Source organism: Camelus ferus, chromosome 7 (assembly GCF_009834535.1).
Source record: "Camelus ferus isolate YT-003-E chromosome 7, BCGSAC_Cfer_1.0, whole genome shotgun sequence".
NCBI classification, from domain to species: Eukaryota; Metazoa; Chordata; class Mammalia; order Artiodactyla; family Camelidae; genus Camelus; species Camelus ferus.
In genome coordinates, this window is record NC_045702.1 from 13,097,373 (window position 1) to 13,112,320 (window position 14,948).

The 14,948-nt window shown below is 36.4% G+C and overlaps 2 protein-coding genes across 25 annotated transcripts in view; both read left to right on the top strand.

Annotated features, from left to right (window-relative positions):
• Window positions 1–6,131, top strand: part of CALD1 (caldesmon 1) — a 176,696-nt gene extending 170,565 nt beyond the window's left edge. For 12 of the 14 annotated variants that reach the window (XM_032483393.1, XM_032483399.1, XM_032483392.1 and 9 more), the window contains 2 exons: window positions 1,161–1,241; window positions 3,729–6,131. In XM_032483393.1, the coding sequence (XP_032339284.1) occupies window positions 1,161–1,241; window positions 3,729–3,737 (90 nt within the window). In that variant the 3' untranslated portion in view covers window positions 3,738–6,131. The remainder of the gene's footprint in view (window positions 1–1,160; window positions 1,242–3,728) is intronic. The other 2 variants (XM_032483398.1, XM_032483388.1) reach the window with 1 other exon arrangement.
• A 3,611-nt stretch (window positions 6,132–9,742) lies between these two features.
• AGBL3 (ATP/GTP binding protein like 3) overlaps window positions 9,743–14,948 on the top strand; it is an 85,280-nt gene continuing 80,074 nt past the window's right edge. For 7 of the 11 annotated variants that reach the window (XR_004321276.1, XR_004321277.1, XR_004321278.1 and 4 more), the window contains exons 1-2: window positions 9,743–11,534; window positions 12,503–12,563. Coding sequence is in view for 6 of the 11 variants with exons in the window: in XM_032483386.1 (XP_032339277.1) it covers window positions 11,472–11,534; window positions 12,503–12,563 (124 nt within the window). In the remaining 5 variants the exon portion in view is untranslated. Of the gene's footprint in view, window positions 11,535–12,502; window positions 12,564–14,948 lie in introns of those variants that run through there. The other 4 variants (XM_032483379.1, XM_032483381.1, XM_032483377.1 and 1 more) reach the window with 3 other exon arrangements.

Consider the following 14,948-nt stretch of genomic DNA (forward strand, 5'->3'; position numbering starts at 1 on the left):
ATAAGCAAGTGCTGGAAGAAAAGTAAATGGAAACAAATTCGGATCTTTATCCAAACCAAGTTAATTATGAGGCAGTAAATAAAGAATCAAAGATAAATAGCTGTTATCGATCCTATTTTAGTGTTTTCTTCCCAAGATTTTCACATGTTCTCACATATGTCATCAACTGTCAGTTTCTCTTATGGGTACAGTTTGTAGTGAATGTTTACTTTCATGGGGTTAGGGTCTGCTGATACACTTCTGAATTACCAGCTTGCTCCTCCGGAAACATAAAAGGGTTTTAGTCTGAGGAAAATGCAATTAGAAAAATGTCCTAGTTTGGGCTGCCCAGAAGCAAATTCTAAAATAGTGGTTCGTGCGCAAGTAGTTTACCTAGGACATGAAGATAACACTATAGGAAGCAAGGTAGAAAAAGGAGGCAGCCAATAAAGAATGTTGTTAAGCAAGTCACTACATGGGCTATTAAACTCAGTCCTGCTGGGGAAACTCCGGAAGCCACCATTAAACACGTGCTTCCGTGTTATCATCCTACCTGAGTCATGAGTGAGTCAGAAAAATATCCTTGTACCAAATCTCACGGATGAGTGGTTGAGTATTGCTCCTGGGGATGTTAACTCTCTGAACTTCCAGCCTACCTCCTGGGTGGGCGGAGTGGGCACCTGCAGCCGGAGGAAGTCCTCAGACAAAGAAATGCAGTATTGTCCATTAGAAGTCAGGCTGCTATGAAATAAGTCATGCGGGCAGGACACGAAAAGAAAGTTCATCGGTGAGGAGTGAAATGCTCATCCAACCCCCTGAAAAGTATTGAAAACTAACCTACGCTCTATTCACTTCTAAGAACATAGAAGGCTACCTTAAAAACAGGCTACCTTGTCTTAAATATGCTTATATTCCAGTTTTGCTGATCAGTAAACAGTAAGTCCATCAGTGACAGGACCTGAATGTTGGATAGTTCCAGCCTGTTCTTATAACACAGTTCAGGGTCTGTATAAAAATAAACAACGGCTAACAATCCTTTTGGTTCCATCCATTTCAGATCACTAGGATAAAGTGTATTAAACAAGAAATTGATTCAGACAAACAACAGATACGGTGATGTATTTAGACCTGGCCAGAAAATATAAAGGGCCACTCAATTTTTTCTGCTTTCTCTTCTTTAGGATTTGAGGCCAGGAGACGTATCTGGCAAGCGGAACCTCTGGGAAAAGCAATCCGTGGACAAGGTCACTTCCCCAACTAAGGTAACCTACCGGGAGGTTTGTTTTTCGTAGGTTCTTTTCCTGCCATATCCTGCAGGATGATGTCCCAGGGCCACATGAGAAGTAGCATTGATCCAGAGTCTCGCTTGGGTAGCCATCAGTTTCTAAAGACCTGCATGTGGTGCAGTGAAAGGCAAAGTCACGGAGCCTTCAGCATGGCCAGTCAGTCATACACCACAAATAGCCAGATCCGTGGAATGGTTCCCAGTAAGACCTGCTGGAAACACCATAGTGATAGGAGTGTTGACAGCAGAAAGCTGTGTGGTATGAGCATGGTCTGCATTTCCTTAAAAGGTCCAGGCTTGGAAATTAGGATTTGCTGATCATGTAAGGAAAAACGTCTATCTCCCTGAGTGGTTTCAAAGCAGCTTTCCGAAACGTTTCTAAGGGCTTACGTTGCCAGCAGCCTAGGACTCAAGGCTGATATGACAAAAAAATTAAAATAATACTTAAAAATTAGGCAAAATTTGCTACCCTGTGTAAACTAATGGCTAGGATTGCTTGGATTTGTCTTTTTTGGTCGTCTGTTCAAAGGGTGTGCTCATTCTTCATAAAGGGGCCTCTGGACAATATCTAAACGATGCACAAACTAAAAATAGGACACCTTGTTGTACAGGGAACTAACTCAACTCCTAACTGTAGCCTTTCCCCATTCAATTAATAATTCCGGCCTTCTCCCTTGATAGAGGAAAAATTGAAAAGAGAAACCAGTTATCAGTAAGACTAGAATAGTTGATGTAGAACTTGAGAGACAGAAGCACCTATTAAGCAAACTCGGAACTGAAGGACACCTCAAGGCAACTAACTGAAGAATCACAAAAACTCACTGAAGGAAGAGAGTTGCTTCCTCTTTCCTACTTTGTATGTGCTGTTAAGCCTGGTGCAGCTGCCTGAATGTGTTACTCCATCTTCTCTATCAGTTCTTAATTGTTCTTATATTCCAATTAAATCCACTAGCCCAGCCTCTCTTCTTAAAGTGACTTTTAAATAAGTTTTTTAAAAATTGCTAAATATATTAAAAGTACCTAGTAATAATTATCATCACTACAAACCACTAACATTTAATAAGCATCCACCAAATACAAGACCCTGTTCTACCTTCTCAACCTACGTTATCTCATGTGACCATCCAGCCACCATGTGAAGTGGGTATTGTTATTATCCACATTTAGATCTGAGGAAGATGGGGCACAGAAAGATTAGGTAACTTTCTCAAAGCCACACAGCAAATAAGTAGCAAAGCCTGGATTGAAACTCAGGCAGTCTGATCTGAGCCTGTATTCTTAATCGTTATATATGCTGCTTTTTTTTTATTTTTGAGGATTACATATTTGGCAGAAAATATAAGTTCTAAATTTCCTTGTATAATTTTCTCCTGATGGAAGTGATATGGGAATTGTTTTTTAGCTTTTTTTTAAACAAAAAAATGAATTTTCTTAGCCTACGTCATTATGACTCTTTTAGCATAAGTCTGTGACCATTCAAAAATGACAGTCCAAATGTTTATACAGTCTCCTTTCTGGTAGGGGATGTCAGCTGTCCATAGACCATTATTACAGGTTTAATAGATCCCCTCTGGACAGTGTTCCTCTGAGCCAGAGTTCCGGGAAGTAAACATATGATCTGGAATGGTAGGACTCAGAGAACACCACTCACATTCAAAACAACACGAATGGTACTGCCTGGAATTGTGCAACATGTGGTACAAAGTGGGATGGTGACGGGGTGAGATGTCATACACACACACCCTCTCCTCCTCAGTCTATACCATGAAACTCTTTCTACGCTAATAATGATAATAACATAACCAGCAGTCCCAGAGCTGAGTTCATGAGGTAGCAGAGAAAGTACTCCTTTGGTCCAAAATGTCAAACCACCATATGTCATGCAGTAATTTCTTTGAAATGAAACTACACATTTGAAAATGCTGATTCACAACACTTGAATATTTGTGAATACCTCATCAAGGATTTTAGCAGCTAGCTGAGGAAAAGAAATGGTATACAAATAAGACCATGAGTCAGATTCGTTTCAAGGGTAGGGGTGTAAGATAGGAGGTAGGAAATAAAAAGTAGGAGAAGACAAAAGATAACGTATTCCATCGCTCTTTGACGTGGCCAAGTCTGAGCCATTCAGTCATGTGTGCCTGTCCTGGGATGCACATTGTAGATTCCTGGCCCTTATAGTAGAGCTTAAAAAATACCTCTCTGATTCTGAATGCTGTGAGCAAAGCTCAAGATCAAGATATGGAAAGGAGAATACAAAGAAGAAAGAAAGAGGAAAACTAAAAAACCAATAGAAGAAAGGATAGACTGAAAGAAGGGGAGCATGTTTGAATAGAATGCCAACAGTCATCCTCCCTTTCATTAAAATGTATTCCTGCCATATTATCATTCTTTTATTTTTATTCTAACACAAATGTCTGGCTGAAACACCGTGGCCTGCCAATTTAAAGCTCTCTTCTCTTAGCAGGTTTGAGACAGTCAAGAAAGAACCAAAGTAGCCACTCAAGATGCTGGACCAGCTCAATTGAAGAGGGCTAATTTGCTCTGTTTTATATTTATGTTGATTTACTAAATTGGGTTCATTTCCTTTTGTTTTGTTTTTCATTATCCCAGTAAACCCATGTATATTATCACTATATTTAATAGTCACAATCTAGAGATGTTCATGGTAAAAGTACTGCCTTTGCACAGGAGCCTGTTTCTAAAGAAACCCATGCTGTGAAATAGAGACTTTTCTACTGATCATCATAACTGTATCTGAATAGTGATACCAACCACATCGGAAGTCAACAAAAGAAGATTCTAGCTGAAAATTGCCTGAGGAATGTGTGCAGTTTCCAGAAAAATGAACCGTAGTGGGTTTGTTTTGTTTTTAAATACAGAAGTCATGTTGTTTCTGCACTTTAGAATAAAGCATGGAAGAAATTATCTTAGTAGGCAATTATAACACTTAATGAAAGTAACCCATTTCAGATTTGAGATATTACAATAACGATTATCTTTAAAAAAAAAAGATATACTGTTAAGGTATTACTTTTTTCATGCTGATGAATATCAAAGTTGGATTATGATGTTAGCTGACAGTGGTACTGATTTCTTTAGGTTGGTTGCTTTGTGGATTTCTTTGGTAGTAATAGTGAACCACATTTAAGATGACCTGATCATGTATGTATGTGCATACACGTATACAAACACACTAATGGTAGAAAGCTTTTTTATGTGCTAGGCTATTATATTTAGCAGTATGTCCCTGTAACTAGCCAATATCACTGCTTTTTAAAAATTAAAAATCACAGTATTATGTTAATATTTCATATTTGCCAATAGAGACGTGGCAGAATAGGTATCGATATGTTTTCATTGCCTGATAACGTATAAGAAAAAGAGAGAGATTAGAAGTGTCAATGAGTTGACATTTTCTATAAAACATAGTATTTAGTTTATAATTAAAAGAAATCTTGAAGTCCAGTGTGAATTGTACGAAATCTACCATCTAGGTCAAACTCAAAGTGCACTCAAAACTACATTGTTAAGAACCAAGTTCACAATAGGTTGGCTTAGATGATACCTGAGGTCTCTTCCATCTCTAAAATTTAAAGGTAAGAATTTTAATGACAAAATTGTACAGATTGGAATTCCATGCATAGGTGTACTAAAACCATCTTTGGCTAATCTCCGGAAGCAGAGAAGAAAAGTGAGCAAAAGCCAGTATTTAGGAATCATGACAGTACATCCATCTTTGATATACTGAAACATCTTTTTAGTTAAACTCTTCTATCTTTATTAGTCATTGGTACTTACCATAAGTTGATAATATGTTGAACTTTCAAAAATACATGTAATTTTTATTTCTTTTACCTTTTTCCCCAAGAGTCCATCAACTCATCATTTTTACACACACAATCCAGATAGTAGATCTTATTTTAGCTTATAAGTGTTCATCTATTCTTCATGATAGATGATAAAAGAGTACCCCAGTGTCTTGGCAATATGTTCTAGCATAGAGATACACATATAGTATAGTTGTATAAACTTATACCTCATGACTTAACCAAAATTGTCTTAGTCTCAGTTCCTACCATAATGAGGGAGCCTCCCAAATGACTCTTTTCTAATCTACAGCATTGCCCTGGGAGAGTTGGCCAGGGCAGGGCTGGTATGAGGAGTGACCAGTGCCTTCCAAAGTCTATTTTCCTCATATATCAGTAGAGTTGTTGAATCCTCTAGTTCTGAGCACACCTGGGCATAGAAAGGAAAGCCACCAAAACTGCACAAGTCATCCACTCATTTATGACAGAGTAGACATGAGTCTATCAACTAGAATTCACACGCAGTGCCTGAGTTAGCACTGACTCCCATATTGGACTGAAATGGATCAAAGTTTGAATCAAGGCCTATAGTGAGATAACATTGCTTTGTTGTACTTTTGAGTAAGAGCTTCTCCTGATCACTATTATATATTTTTTCTAAAAAATCTAAAGTTAAGAAGAGAATATATCGATCCTGACTTTTATTCCAGTATTTGGATGGAATAAGTTTTAGGGTAGACTTTTGTTCAGTTTGGATTTAATGTTTGTGAAAAATAAATTCTTTGTTTACTTGTTTGATTACAATTCTCTTTGTTATCTTTTTAAGACTTAAAACTTCAAGGTGACTAGCATGTTCTGTGAATCTGCCATTCCTAAAAATTTTATAAACACTTGATATTTTCACTGATAATTGATCGCTGCAATAAATATATATTGTGAAAATGCATCCACAATAAATGGAATTCCTCCAAATGTCTTTGCCTCACTTATTTTTATGTACTATATTGATTACAAGAGTTCTATCTGATGTAATAAAGATGATGGCATAGCAAAATGCATATTTCAGATTGAGTCTTGGTTTCATTCTTTAAAGAAGAAAGCTGTTTTATAGTTTTAAGTACTTCTTATTACAGGCAACTTTCCAACAAAATATTAAAAATTGCTCTGGTATGGACAACTGACCAAACATATATGGAAGGTTGAAAAGAAGGATTAAAAACATTCTTCTTCCAAAAAAGCATTATCAGGAGAGGGTATAGCTCAGTGGTAGAGTACATGCTTACAGTGCACAAGGTTCTGGGTTCAATCTGGGTTCTTGGTTTAGTACCTCCACTGAAAATAATAATAATAATATATTAATAATAATTTTAAAGTACATAAATAAACCTAATTACTTCCCCCCAAAATTTAAATTTAAAAAAAATTTTTAAAAGGAAAAAATTTGCTTCAAAAAATTAGGAATTATCTGATCTTCCTTTATCCTCCTTCTCATTCTCAGTGTTATCACGTCACTCCTCTTTCTCCTAAGGTGGCAGTACTGTTTTCCCAAAGGTGGTGTGTCTTAGAGTAGAAATACCCATTTAATATATACCATTTGTTTGCAGAATAATTATTACTGATTACATTGAAATCCCAAGATTTTTTTTCATAGTAACTTTACATATTTATGTCACACATCTTGAAATCTGAGGCTCTTCTCATAAACTTTTTTAACTATGTGTCTGGAGCTCCTGAACAGTCCCTTAATTCCTGTCCATAAGATTGACAGAATTAACTAAATTCCTGTAACTTAAAAACTAACTTCTGACTTCTACATCCTAACAGGAAGGGCTGTATGTTTAGACAATAAGATAGTTATCAAAGTCAATCACAAAATTAAGCAATGAAAAGGATACAATCTATAGTACTAGTACTGAACTGACAGGATTAGGGATGGATGAAAATTAATCTTACAATGTACATATTCAGGGTTTGAGCTCAAATATGTTACAGTCTTGGGTGTAAAGTAGAAACAGGTCTATAGTGTAGACTTTTTTTCTGCTTTTGTTTGCACATGTGCACCAAATGGAAGAGTGGATAAGAAAAGACCTCATGACCCTAAATATGTGTTCTTCCACAAGAGGAAGGAGCTGGCCTAACAAGGTCTTGATTTGGGTGCTGTGTCTATTTGTGTTCAAGTTTATTAATCATGTTGTCCAAACATTCTATATCCTTACTGATTTTTTGGTGCCTTGTTCTAGCTATTACTGAAAAAGGAATGTGAAAATCTTCCTCTATGATTATGGATTTGTCTATTTCTCCTTGTAATTCTGTTAATTTTGCTGTCATATTTTAAGGTCATGTTTATGGTGCATATACAAATCTAGAAGCATTTTCTTTTCCAAGTGAATTGAATATTTTTAATTTTATGAAGTGACCTTCTATTTGTGGCAAAGATTTTGCCTTAAAGTTTACTTTTTCTATTCTTAACATTGCTACGGTGGCTTTCTTTTGGTTAGCACTTGCATGATATAACTTTACTTTCAACCTGTGTGTGTGTGTGTTTGTATATATGATATAACTTCCTCCACCCCTTTCCTTTCAACCTTTGCATATCCTTTATTTTCAGATGCACATCCATTTAGACTGGTGTCCATGGATAAATGCAATTGCTATTAGATTTGCCTTCCTAATGAGAAAAGGGTTTGCCAAATTAAACATTACTATTTCAGTAGAACACTTTTCTACAACTACCTTTGCCAAGTACTAATATAAGCAAGTGCTGGAAGAAAAATAAATGGAAACAGAAATTTGGATCCTTACCCAAACCAAATTAATTATGAGGTAGTAAATAATCAAAGATATATAGCCCACCTCCTAAACTCTGTTCCCCATAATTTCTCACAAGAGATTGCTATTTCCTAGGAGCATGTGTTGAAGACAGCCCCCTTGTCAGGGGGGCAGATTGGGGCCACCACTCTCCTCTTGAAGCACACGGACAGACGAAGAGCAATAACAGCACTGGAGACTAACCACATGGACTGCAACTTGGCCCAGTTAAAGAGACATTTGCCCTTTCCCCCAGCTCTTACTCATCCTAACACACCTAGAAGGAAGAGGGGATGAATGTTAAATAGTGTAACACCACTTCCTTTCTCCTTCCTAGGCCACCAGAGCTAGGCACAGATCTAGGCTGCCTGGAGGGTAATGAGGAGGAAGGCACTGAATCGAGTTTGAAATTGAAATTAAAATGTATTTAACACCAAATATCAGAATAAAAGCTGAAATACCAAAACGAAACTCTTTTAATCGCTGAAATTGGCTGAAAAGTTGTAGAATCTGGCCATAATAGGGATTTCACCATTGCACAGTTCAGGCACACTTCTTGGTGGTGGTTGTGGGGGAGACCATTTCATGTTTTTATCATGAATCTTCACACTGAGACTGGGAACCATTCTTTCTCTTTTGAGGTGATTTATTCTGTTATTTGTTGAACCTCATTTCCAAATGTTCAGAATGATGCTTCACTATAGACCCCAAATTTAGACACATTATATAAACTAATAGTACAAACTAATTCTACCAATGATAAGAGGGATTAGGAAAGGCTTCACTAAGGGGATGATGCTTGAGCTGAGTCTTGGTTAATTGACTGGCTGAGACAGATCTCAAGATCTGGAAACAAATAGTAGGCATTCAATAAATATTTGCTGAATTAAGGAAAGAATGAATAAACACGATTTTCAAACATTTTTTTGAATTCTTAAGTATTTTTATTATGCACTAAAATAATTTTTCTGTGTAGGATTACTTGAAATATGATCATGTAAATATTTGGACTAAAAGTTATGAGAAGTCCCAGCTCCACCATTAATCTTTTGTGTAACCTGGTTAGATCATTCCTTGGAGCTTCACCTTGTGCATCTGACATCCTATGGCTTGCAATCATGACTCTAAAATCCAACAGAAAAGTAGATTCCATATACGAAAATTCTCTGTGCATGTCACCTTTAGTAACATACATATGACATAAAACAAGGGACAAATATAAAGGGTAACTATTTTTCAATAAAGCATGATCTAACATGTGCTCTATTTCTTTCTTCTGTAAAGTCCAATCTTCTAAATCACTGACCTCAAAAAAACATGTTATTTTCGGGAAACTGACAAAATTTAAGCAGATGATATTAACCTATTTCCATGTTTAATATATGCTTTGCCCTTTACTCTACTTTGAAACTTGCTATGTGGTCCATTATCTCTATTCTTACAATATTACAAATCTCATGGCACATAATACCTCATGTAGGCACCGAACATTGATAGGTTTTTTTTTTAAACTATACTTCGAAACTGTTCTAAATACACTACCCCAGAGCTAAAGACCAGGGGGAAATCAAGATGGGATGTACAGGAATAATGAGTAAATCTATTATAGGAAGACCTCATTTCATTAGCTGAGACAATACAGGTAAACTGATTTGCATATTGCCTCGGAAGATGTGCTCGATACGTTAGCTAACGAATACTATACTTAAGAATCTCAGAGCTGACAAGAATTTTGAGATTTCACCCTAGAATGTCTGTGCCTTCTCCATTAAATATTTTAAAAGTCTCATTTTCCTAATCGAGTAAAGATGATTAGTCACACAACCCTGTATAACGCAATTCAGTGTGGATACAAATAAAGATCAACAAAGCCCAAGTCTTAATCAGTCTGCTCTACTGCCTCCTCGGAGAAGGGACATGGCAAACAACCGACATGCAGAACCGTGAGGACAAACAGCTGTCCTGCCTTCACATTTAAAACTCCCCAGCCCTCAGCGCTCAGCCTATCCACAGCTGGGCATTCCCTCTGACTCCTACTCCTCTGGCCCTAGTTCCCGTCATCCACCGGGCTCTGCCGTTCCTTCAGCCGAAATCCCGCGTGGCTAGGCTGGGCCGAAGTCTCGCGAGGGTGATACCGCTGCCCTGGTAACGAGTGTTGCGACTCTCGGTGAAGAACGTGGCTGTAGCCGCTAAACTGCCCGGACGGTACCAGTCGCTGGGCCCTAGGTATTGCGGGCCAAACGGCTGCTCTGGGCACGGGAGGGACGACTGGCCTGATCAGGGGACTCAGGGCAGGGTGAGGGGGCCGAGGGGGACAGTGAGGTGCCAAGAGAGAAAGTCCCTGCTGAAAAGGAGCGCGCCTCTGGAAATGCGCCCCTCCCCCCACGGCCGTGTCGCGAAGTGAGTGTGGGAGGAAGACTTTGCAGCCGGGAATTGTGGCTTCATCATCCTTCCCGCCTGGGAAGTCACTTTCCTGACCGCAGACCTGCCTGGTCGCGGCTGGCGTGGCCGCGCCAGCTGTTGCCTCTTGTGCTTCTGAGTGGAAGATCCTCGCGGAGCGCTCATTAGATCCACCTGTGTGTGTGGCTTTCCTGAAGCTCAGGTTTTACTCTGCAACAGGTCAGCACGTTGGTGGGCCTCTTAGGCGCATGTAAGGAAATGGAATCAAGTTTTATGCCAGTCTAGCCTTACGGATTTGGAGTTGTGATCCCCAGGCTGAAACTTAAGTCTCTTACTACAGAAGGTGGTGCCCATAAGACAGACTTCTCTGTTGCATTGGTAGTTCATTGCTAAGGAGCTTGGGCTTTATTTTGTGTAGTCTTCGCTCGAAAATATACTTTTTTGCAGCAGGTGCATAAACCAGTAGATTCGAAATTAGTAAATTCCTTTGGTCTCTCAAAAAGAATAGAATCTTAACAAGGAATTTCTATTATTTCATTGTCCTTAATAACCATTTGAGAAGATATTTGCATGGGAGGGTTAATGGTCATTGTGAATGCAACCTTCTGAGAACAACTGGAATTCCACGAAGACTGAATATGATGGAATATTAGAACAGAGACAGTACCTACAGAGTTTTAACCAAGATATAAAAAGAAAAGTCTATTGTCATTTGAACTATTGGTCAAATGAAATTTAAGCGAAAAAAAATTACCTACATTGCTACAATTCACTGCGTGAATAACTGATTTTTATTTGATTCATGCTCTTTTTAATGCCTCAGGATTATTTTGAACTTACTGTCGTGTGTGGTATTTAATTGTAAATATAGAATGTAAATGATTTGGGCTATGTACCCTGAAAATTCCTTTTTCAGTTAAATTATTTACTTGATTTGTCTTTTATTGTGATTTTCTTTCTGTCTTCTAAAAATGGAAAATGTCTTCAAATCTTTGAAATTAAAGGTTTAACTAGCTGTGCCCTAATTTACTTTCTAGAGAAGCCTGTTGTCACTGTTAATTAAATAAAATGGAATATATTTGAGGGTACACTCTTAATGTGTACTTAATAAGAAAATTGTCAAATAAGATCCTTACGAATTATTTTACAGCCTACCTACAAAATAAATTTCTAGCCAGATATTGGAAGAGATGTCAGAAGATTCAGAAAAGGAAGACTATTCAGACAGAACAATCAGTGATGAAGATGAATCAGTATGTTTTTCTCAACTTTACCTTAATTTGAGATAAAACTTGCTCTAAAATATAAATTCCTAGTAAAAATATTATAAATTCAATTGGATATAAAAATCAATTGGATGTTTAAATCACTTGTCACTGAAGTTGGGAAATAAATTGAAAGCCAAGCTTTTACTGTGTGCAGTATGCCCTGTCTGGAAAGAGAATCTATACTGATACTGCATTATTTTGATAAAATATCTTGGCTAAGATTCTTATGAGTTTTATTAAAATGTGAGTAATAGTTATTAGGATTTTATTTTTATAATTCATGTCCATTTATTTTCTTATATGTACTATTTCTATGTTACATCATGTGTATTGTAATATTGGAACCTCCAATGTTCTAAACCTACTAGGTGTGCCACTGTAATAGACTTAATGTGACATTGATGTAGCAAAGCAAAGTACACGGAGGAGGAAAAGAGGGGGAAGAAACAAACTGCAGTAGTTAAATGTATTTTGTCTGATTCCAGTACCACATTTCTAAGAAATTTCTGTCACATTTTAGTAAAGTATAAATTTTCTGTGTAAGTTAAGGTCCCAAAATAAACCCCCTAAATGATGCATAATCCTTTAATTCATGGCTTTCTGTGTTTCTTTTTTCTTTTTCTTTTTTTTTGGTTAATTTTATTCTTAATTTAAATTGTTTTCCCAAGTTTACCAAGAATCTTTATAAACTGTTCCTTCCCTACAGTCATTATTATGACTTTTCCCTGTGGAAAGAGAGAAGTGAAAGATTAAAACTTTGTTTCAGGATATTCACAGTGTCCCTGGGTGGTTTGAGACCAGTAGCCTACAGTAGTAATGCTTTAATTTTTTCATTTATTAAAGATTAAAGACATGCACTCAATTCTAAGTACTAAGATAGATGTAAAAAATTTCTGGATTGGGAAACTGTTGATTTTTAAAAAGTGAAATATTTTTAAACTGTCTTGTTTTAGGATGAGGATACCTTTATGAAATTTGTAAGTGAAGATATCCACCAGTGTGCACTTTTAACAGGTATGAAAGTATCCATATAGTCTCCCTTCTCTTTCTGATAAGACCTTAGGCAGATGAAAAATAAGAGAAAACTGGGAAAGTCAGATTGAATAATACAGGGAATTGTTATTCTCTTATTGGTAAGGAGAGAGAGATGTATTCACTTTTATAAGAATCTTTTGGAATGCAAACTTTTTTTTAAATTGAAACATAGTTGATTTACAATATTCTATTTCAAGTGTACAGTGAAGTGATTCAGTTATATATATATTTTTTTTCAGGTTATTTTCCATTATAGATTATAACAAGATACTGAATATAATTCCCTCTGCTATTCAGTAAATCCTTGTTGCTTATCTATTTTATGTATACTAGACTGTATCTGTTAATCCCATACTCCAATTTATCCCTCCCCCTTCCCTTTCCTCTGTAGTAACCATAAGTTTTTCTGTGTGAGTCTGTTTCTGTTTTTTATGTACATTCATTTGTATTCTTTTTTAGATTACACTGTAAGTGATTCATATAATACTTGTCTTTGTCTGACTTACTTTACTTAATATGATATTCTCTAAGTCCATCCATGTTGCTACAAATGGTGGTATTTCATTCTTTATAATGGCTGAGTAATATTCCATTATATATAAATATACCACATCTTCTTAAACCAGTTGTCTATTGATGGGCACTGGAATTGCTTCCATGTCTTGGCTATTGTAAGTAGTGCTGCTGTGAACATTGGGGTGCATGTATCTTGTCGAATTAGAGTTTTCATCTTTTCTGGATTGATGCCTGAGGATGGGATTGCAGAATCATATGGTAGCTCTACTTTTAGTTTTTAAAGGAACCTCCATACTGTTTTCCATAGTGTGTGTACCAGTTTACATCCCACCAACAGTATAGGAGGGTTCCCATTTCTCGACACACTCTCCAGCTTTTATTATTTATAGACTTTTCAATGATAGTCATTCTGACTGGTATGAGGTGATACCTCATTGTGGTTTTGATTTATATTTCTCTGATAGTTAATGATTTTGAACAACTTTTTATGTGCCTTTTGGCCATCTGTATATCTTATTTGGAAAAATAAAGTCTTCTACCCATTTTTTGTTTGTGTTTTTTGTTTTTTCAGTATTAAGTTGTATGAGCTGTTTGCATATTTTGGCTATTAACCCCTTCTAGGTTGCATAGTTTGCAAACATTTTCTCCCATTTTGTAGATTGTCTTTTCACTTTGTTGATGGTTTCCTTTCCTCTGCAAAATCTTTTAAGTATCATTGGGTCCCATTTATTTATTTTTGCTTTTATTACTTTTGCCTAAGAAAATATTGCTACAATTTATGTCCCAGAATGTTTTGTCTGTGTTCTCTTTCAGGAGTTTTATGGTGTCATGTCTTATATATAGGTCTTTAAACCATTTTGAGTTTATTTTTGTATATGGTGTGAGACAGTATTCCAATTTCATTAATTACATGTAGCCAGCTATCTTTCTACTTGTTGAAGAGACTATCTTTTCTTCATTGTGTATTCTTGCCTTCTTTGTCAAATATTAATTGACCATAGGTGTGTGGGTTTATTTCTGGGCTCTCTGTTCTATTCCATTGATTTGTATGTCTGTTTTTGTGCCACTGCCATGCTGTTTTGATTATTATAGCTTTGTAGTATAGCCTGAAGTGTGAAAGTATTATGCCTCCAGCTTGGTTCTTTTTCCTCAGGATTGCTTTGGCAATTCTGGGTCTTTTGTGTTTCCATATAAATTTTAGGATTATTTATACTAGTTCTGTAAAAAAATGTCATGGGTATTTTTATAGGGATTACATTAAATGTATAGATTGCTTTAGTAGTATGACCATTTTAACAATATTAATACTTCCAATCCAAGAGCATGGGATATCTGTCCATTTCTTTGAATCATCTTCAATTTCCTTTATCAGTGTTTTTTTTATAATTTTCAGTATATAAATCTTTTACTTGCTTGCTTAAGTTTATTCCTAGGTGTTTTTTCTGTTTTGATGCAATTTTATATTGCATTGTTTTTATACATTCTGATCTTTCATTATTAGCGTAAAGAAATGCAACATATTTCTGTATATTAATCTTGTATCCTGCTACCCTGGCTGAATTCATTTATTAATTCTGATAGTTTTTTAATGGAGACTTTAGGTTTCTCTACATAGAGTATCATGTCATCTGCAAATAGTGAGTTTTGCCTCTTCCCTTCCAATTTAGAAATACCTTTTATTTCTTTTTCTTCTCTGATTGCTGTGGCCAGGACTTTGTTGAATAGAAGTGGTGAGAGTAGGCATCCTTATCTTGTTTCTGAATTTAGCAGGAAGGCTTTCAATTTTTCACCGCTGAGTTTTATGTTGTCTCTGGATTTGACATAAATGGCTTTTACCATGTTGAGATA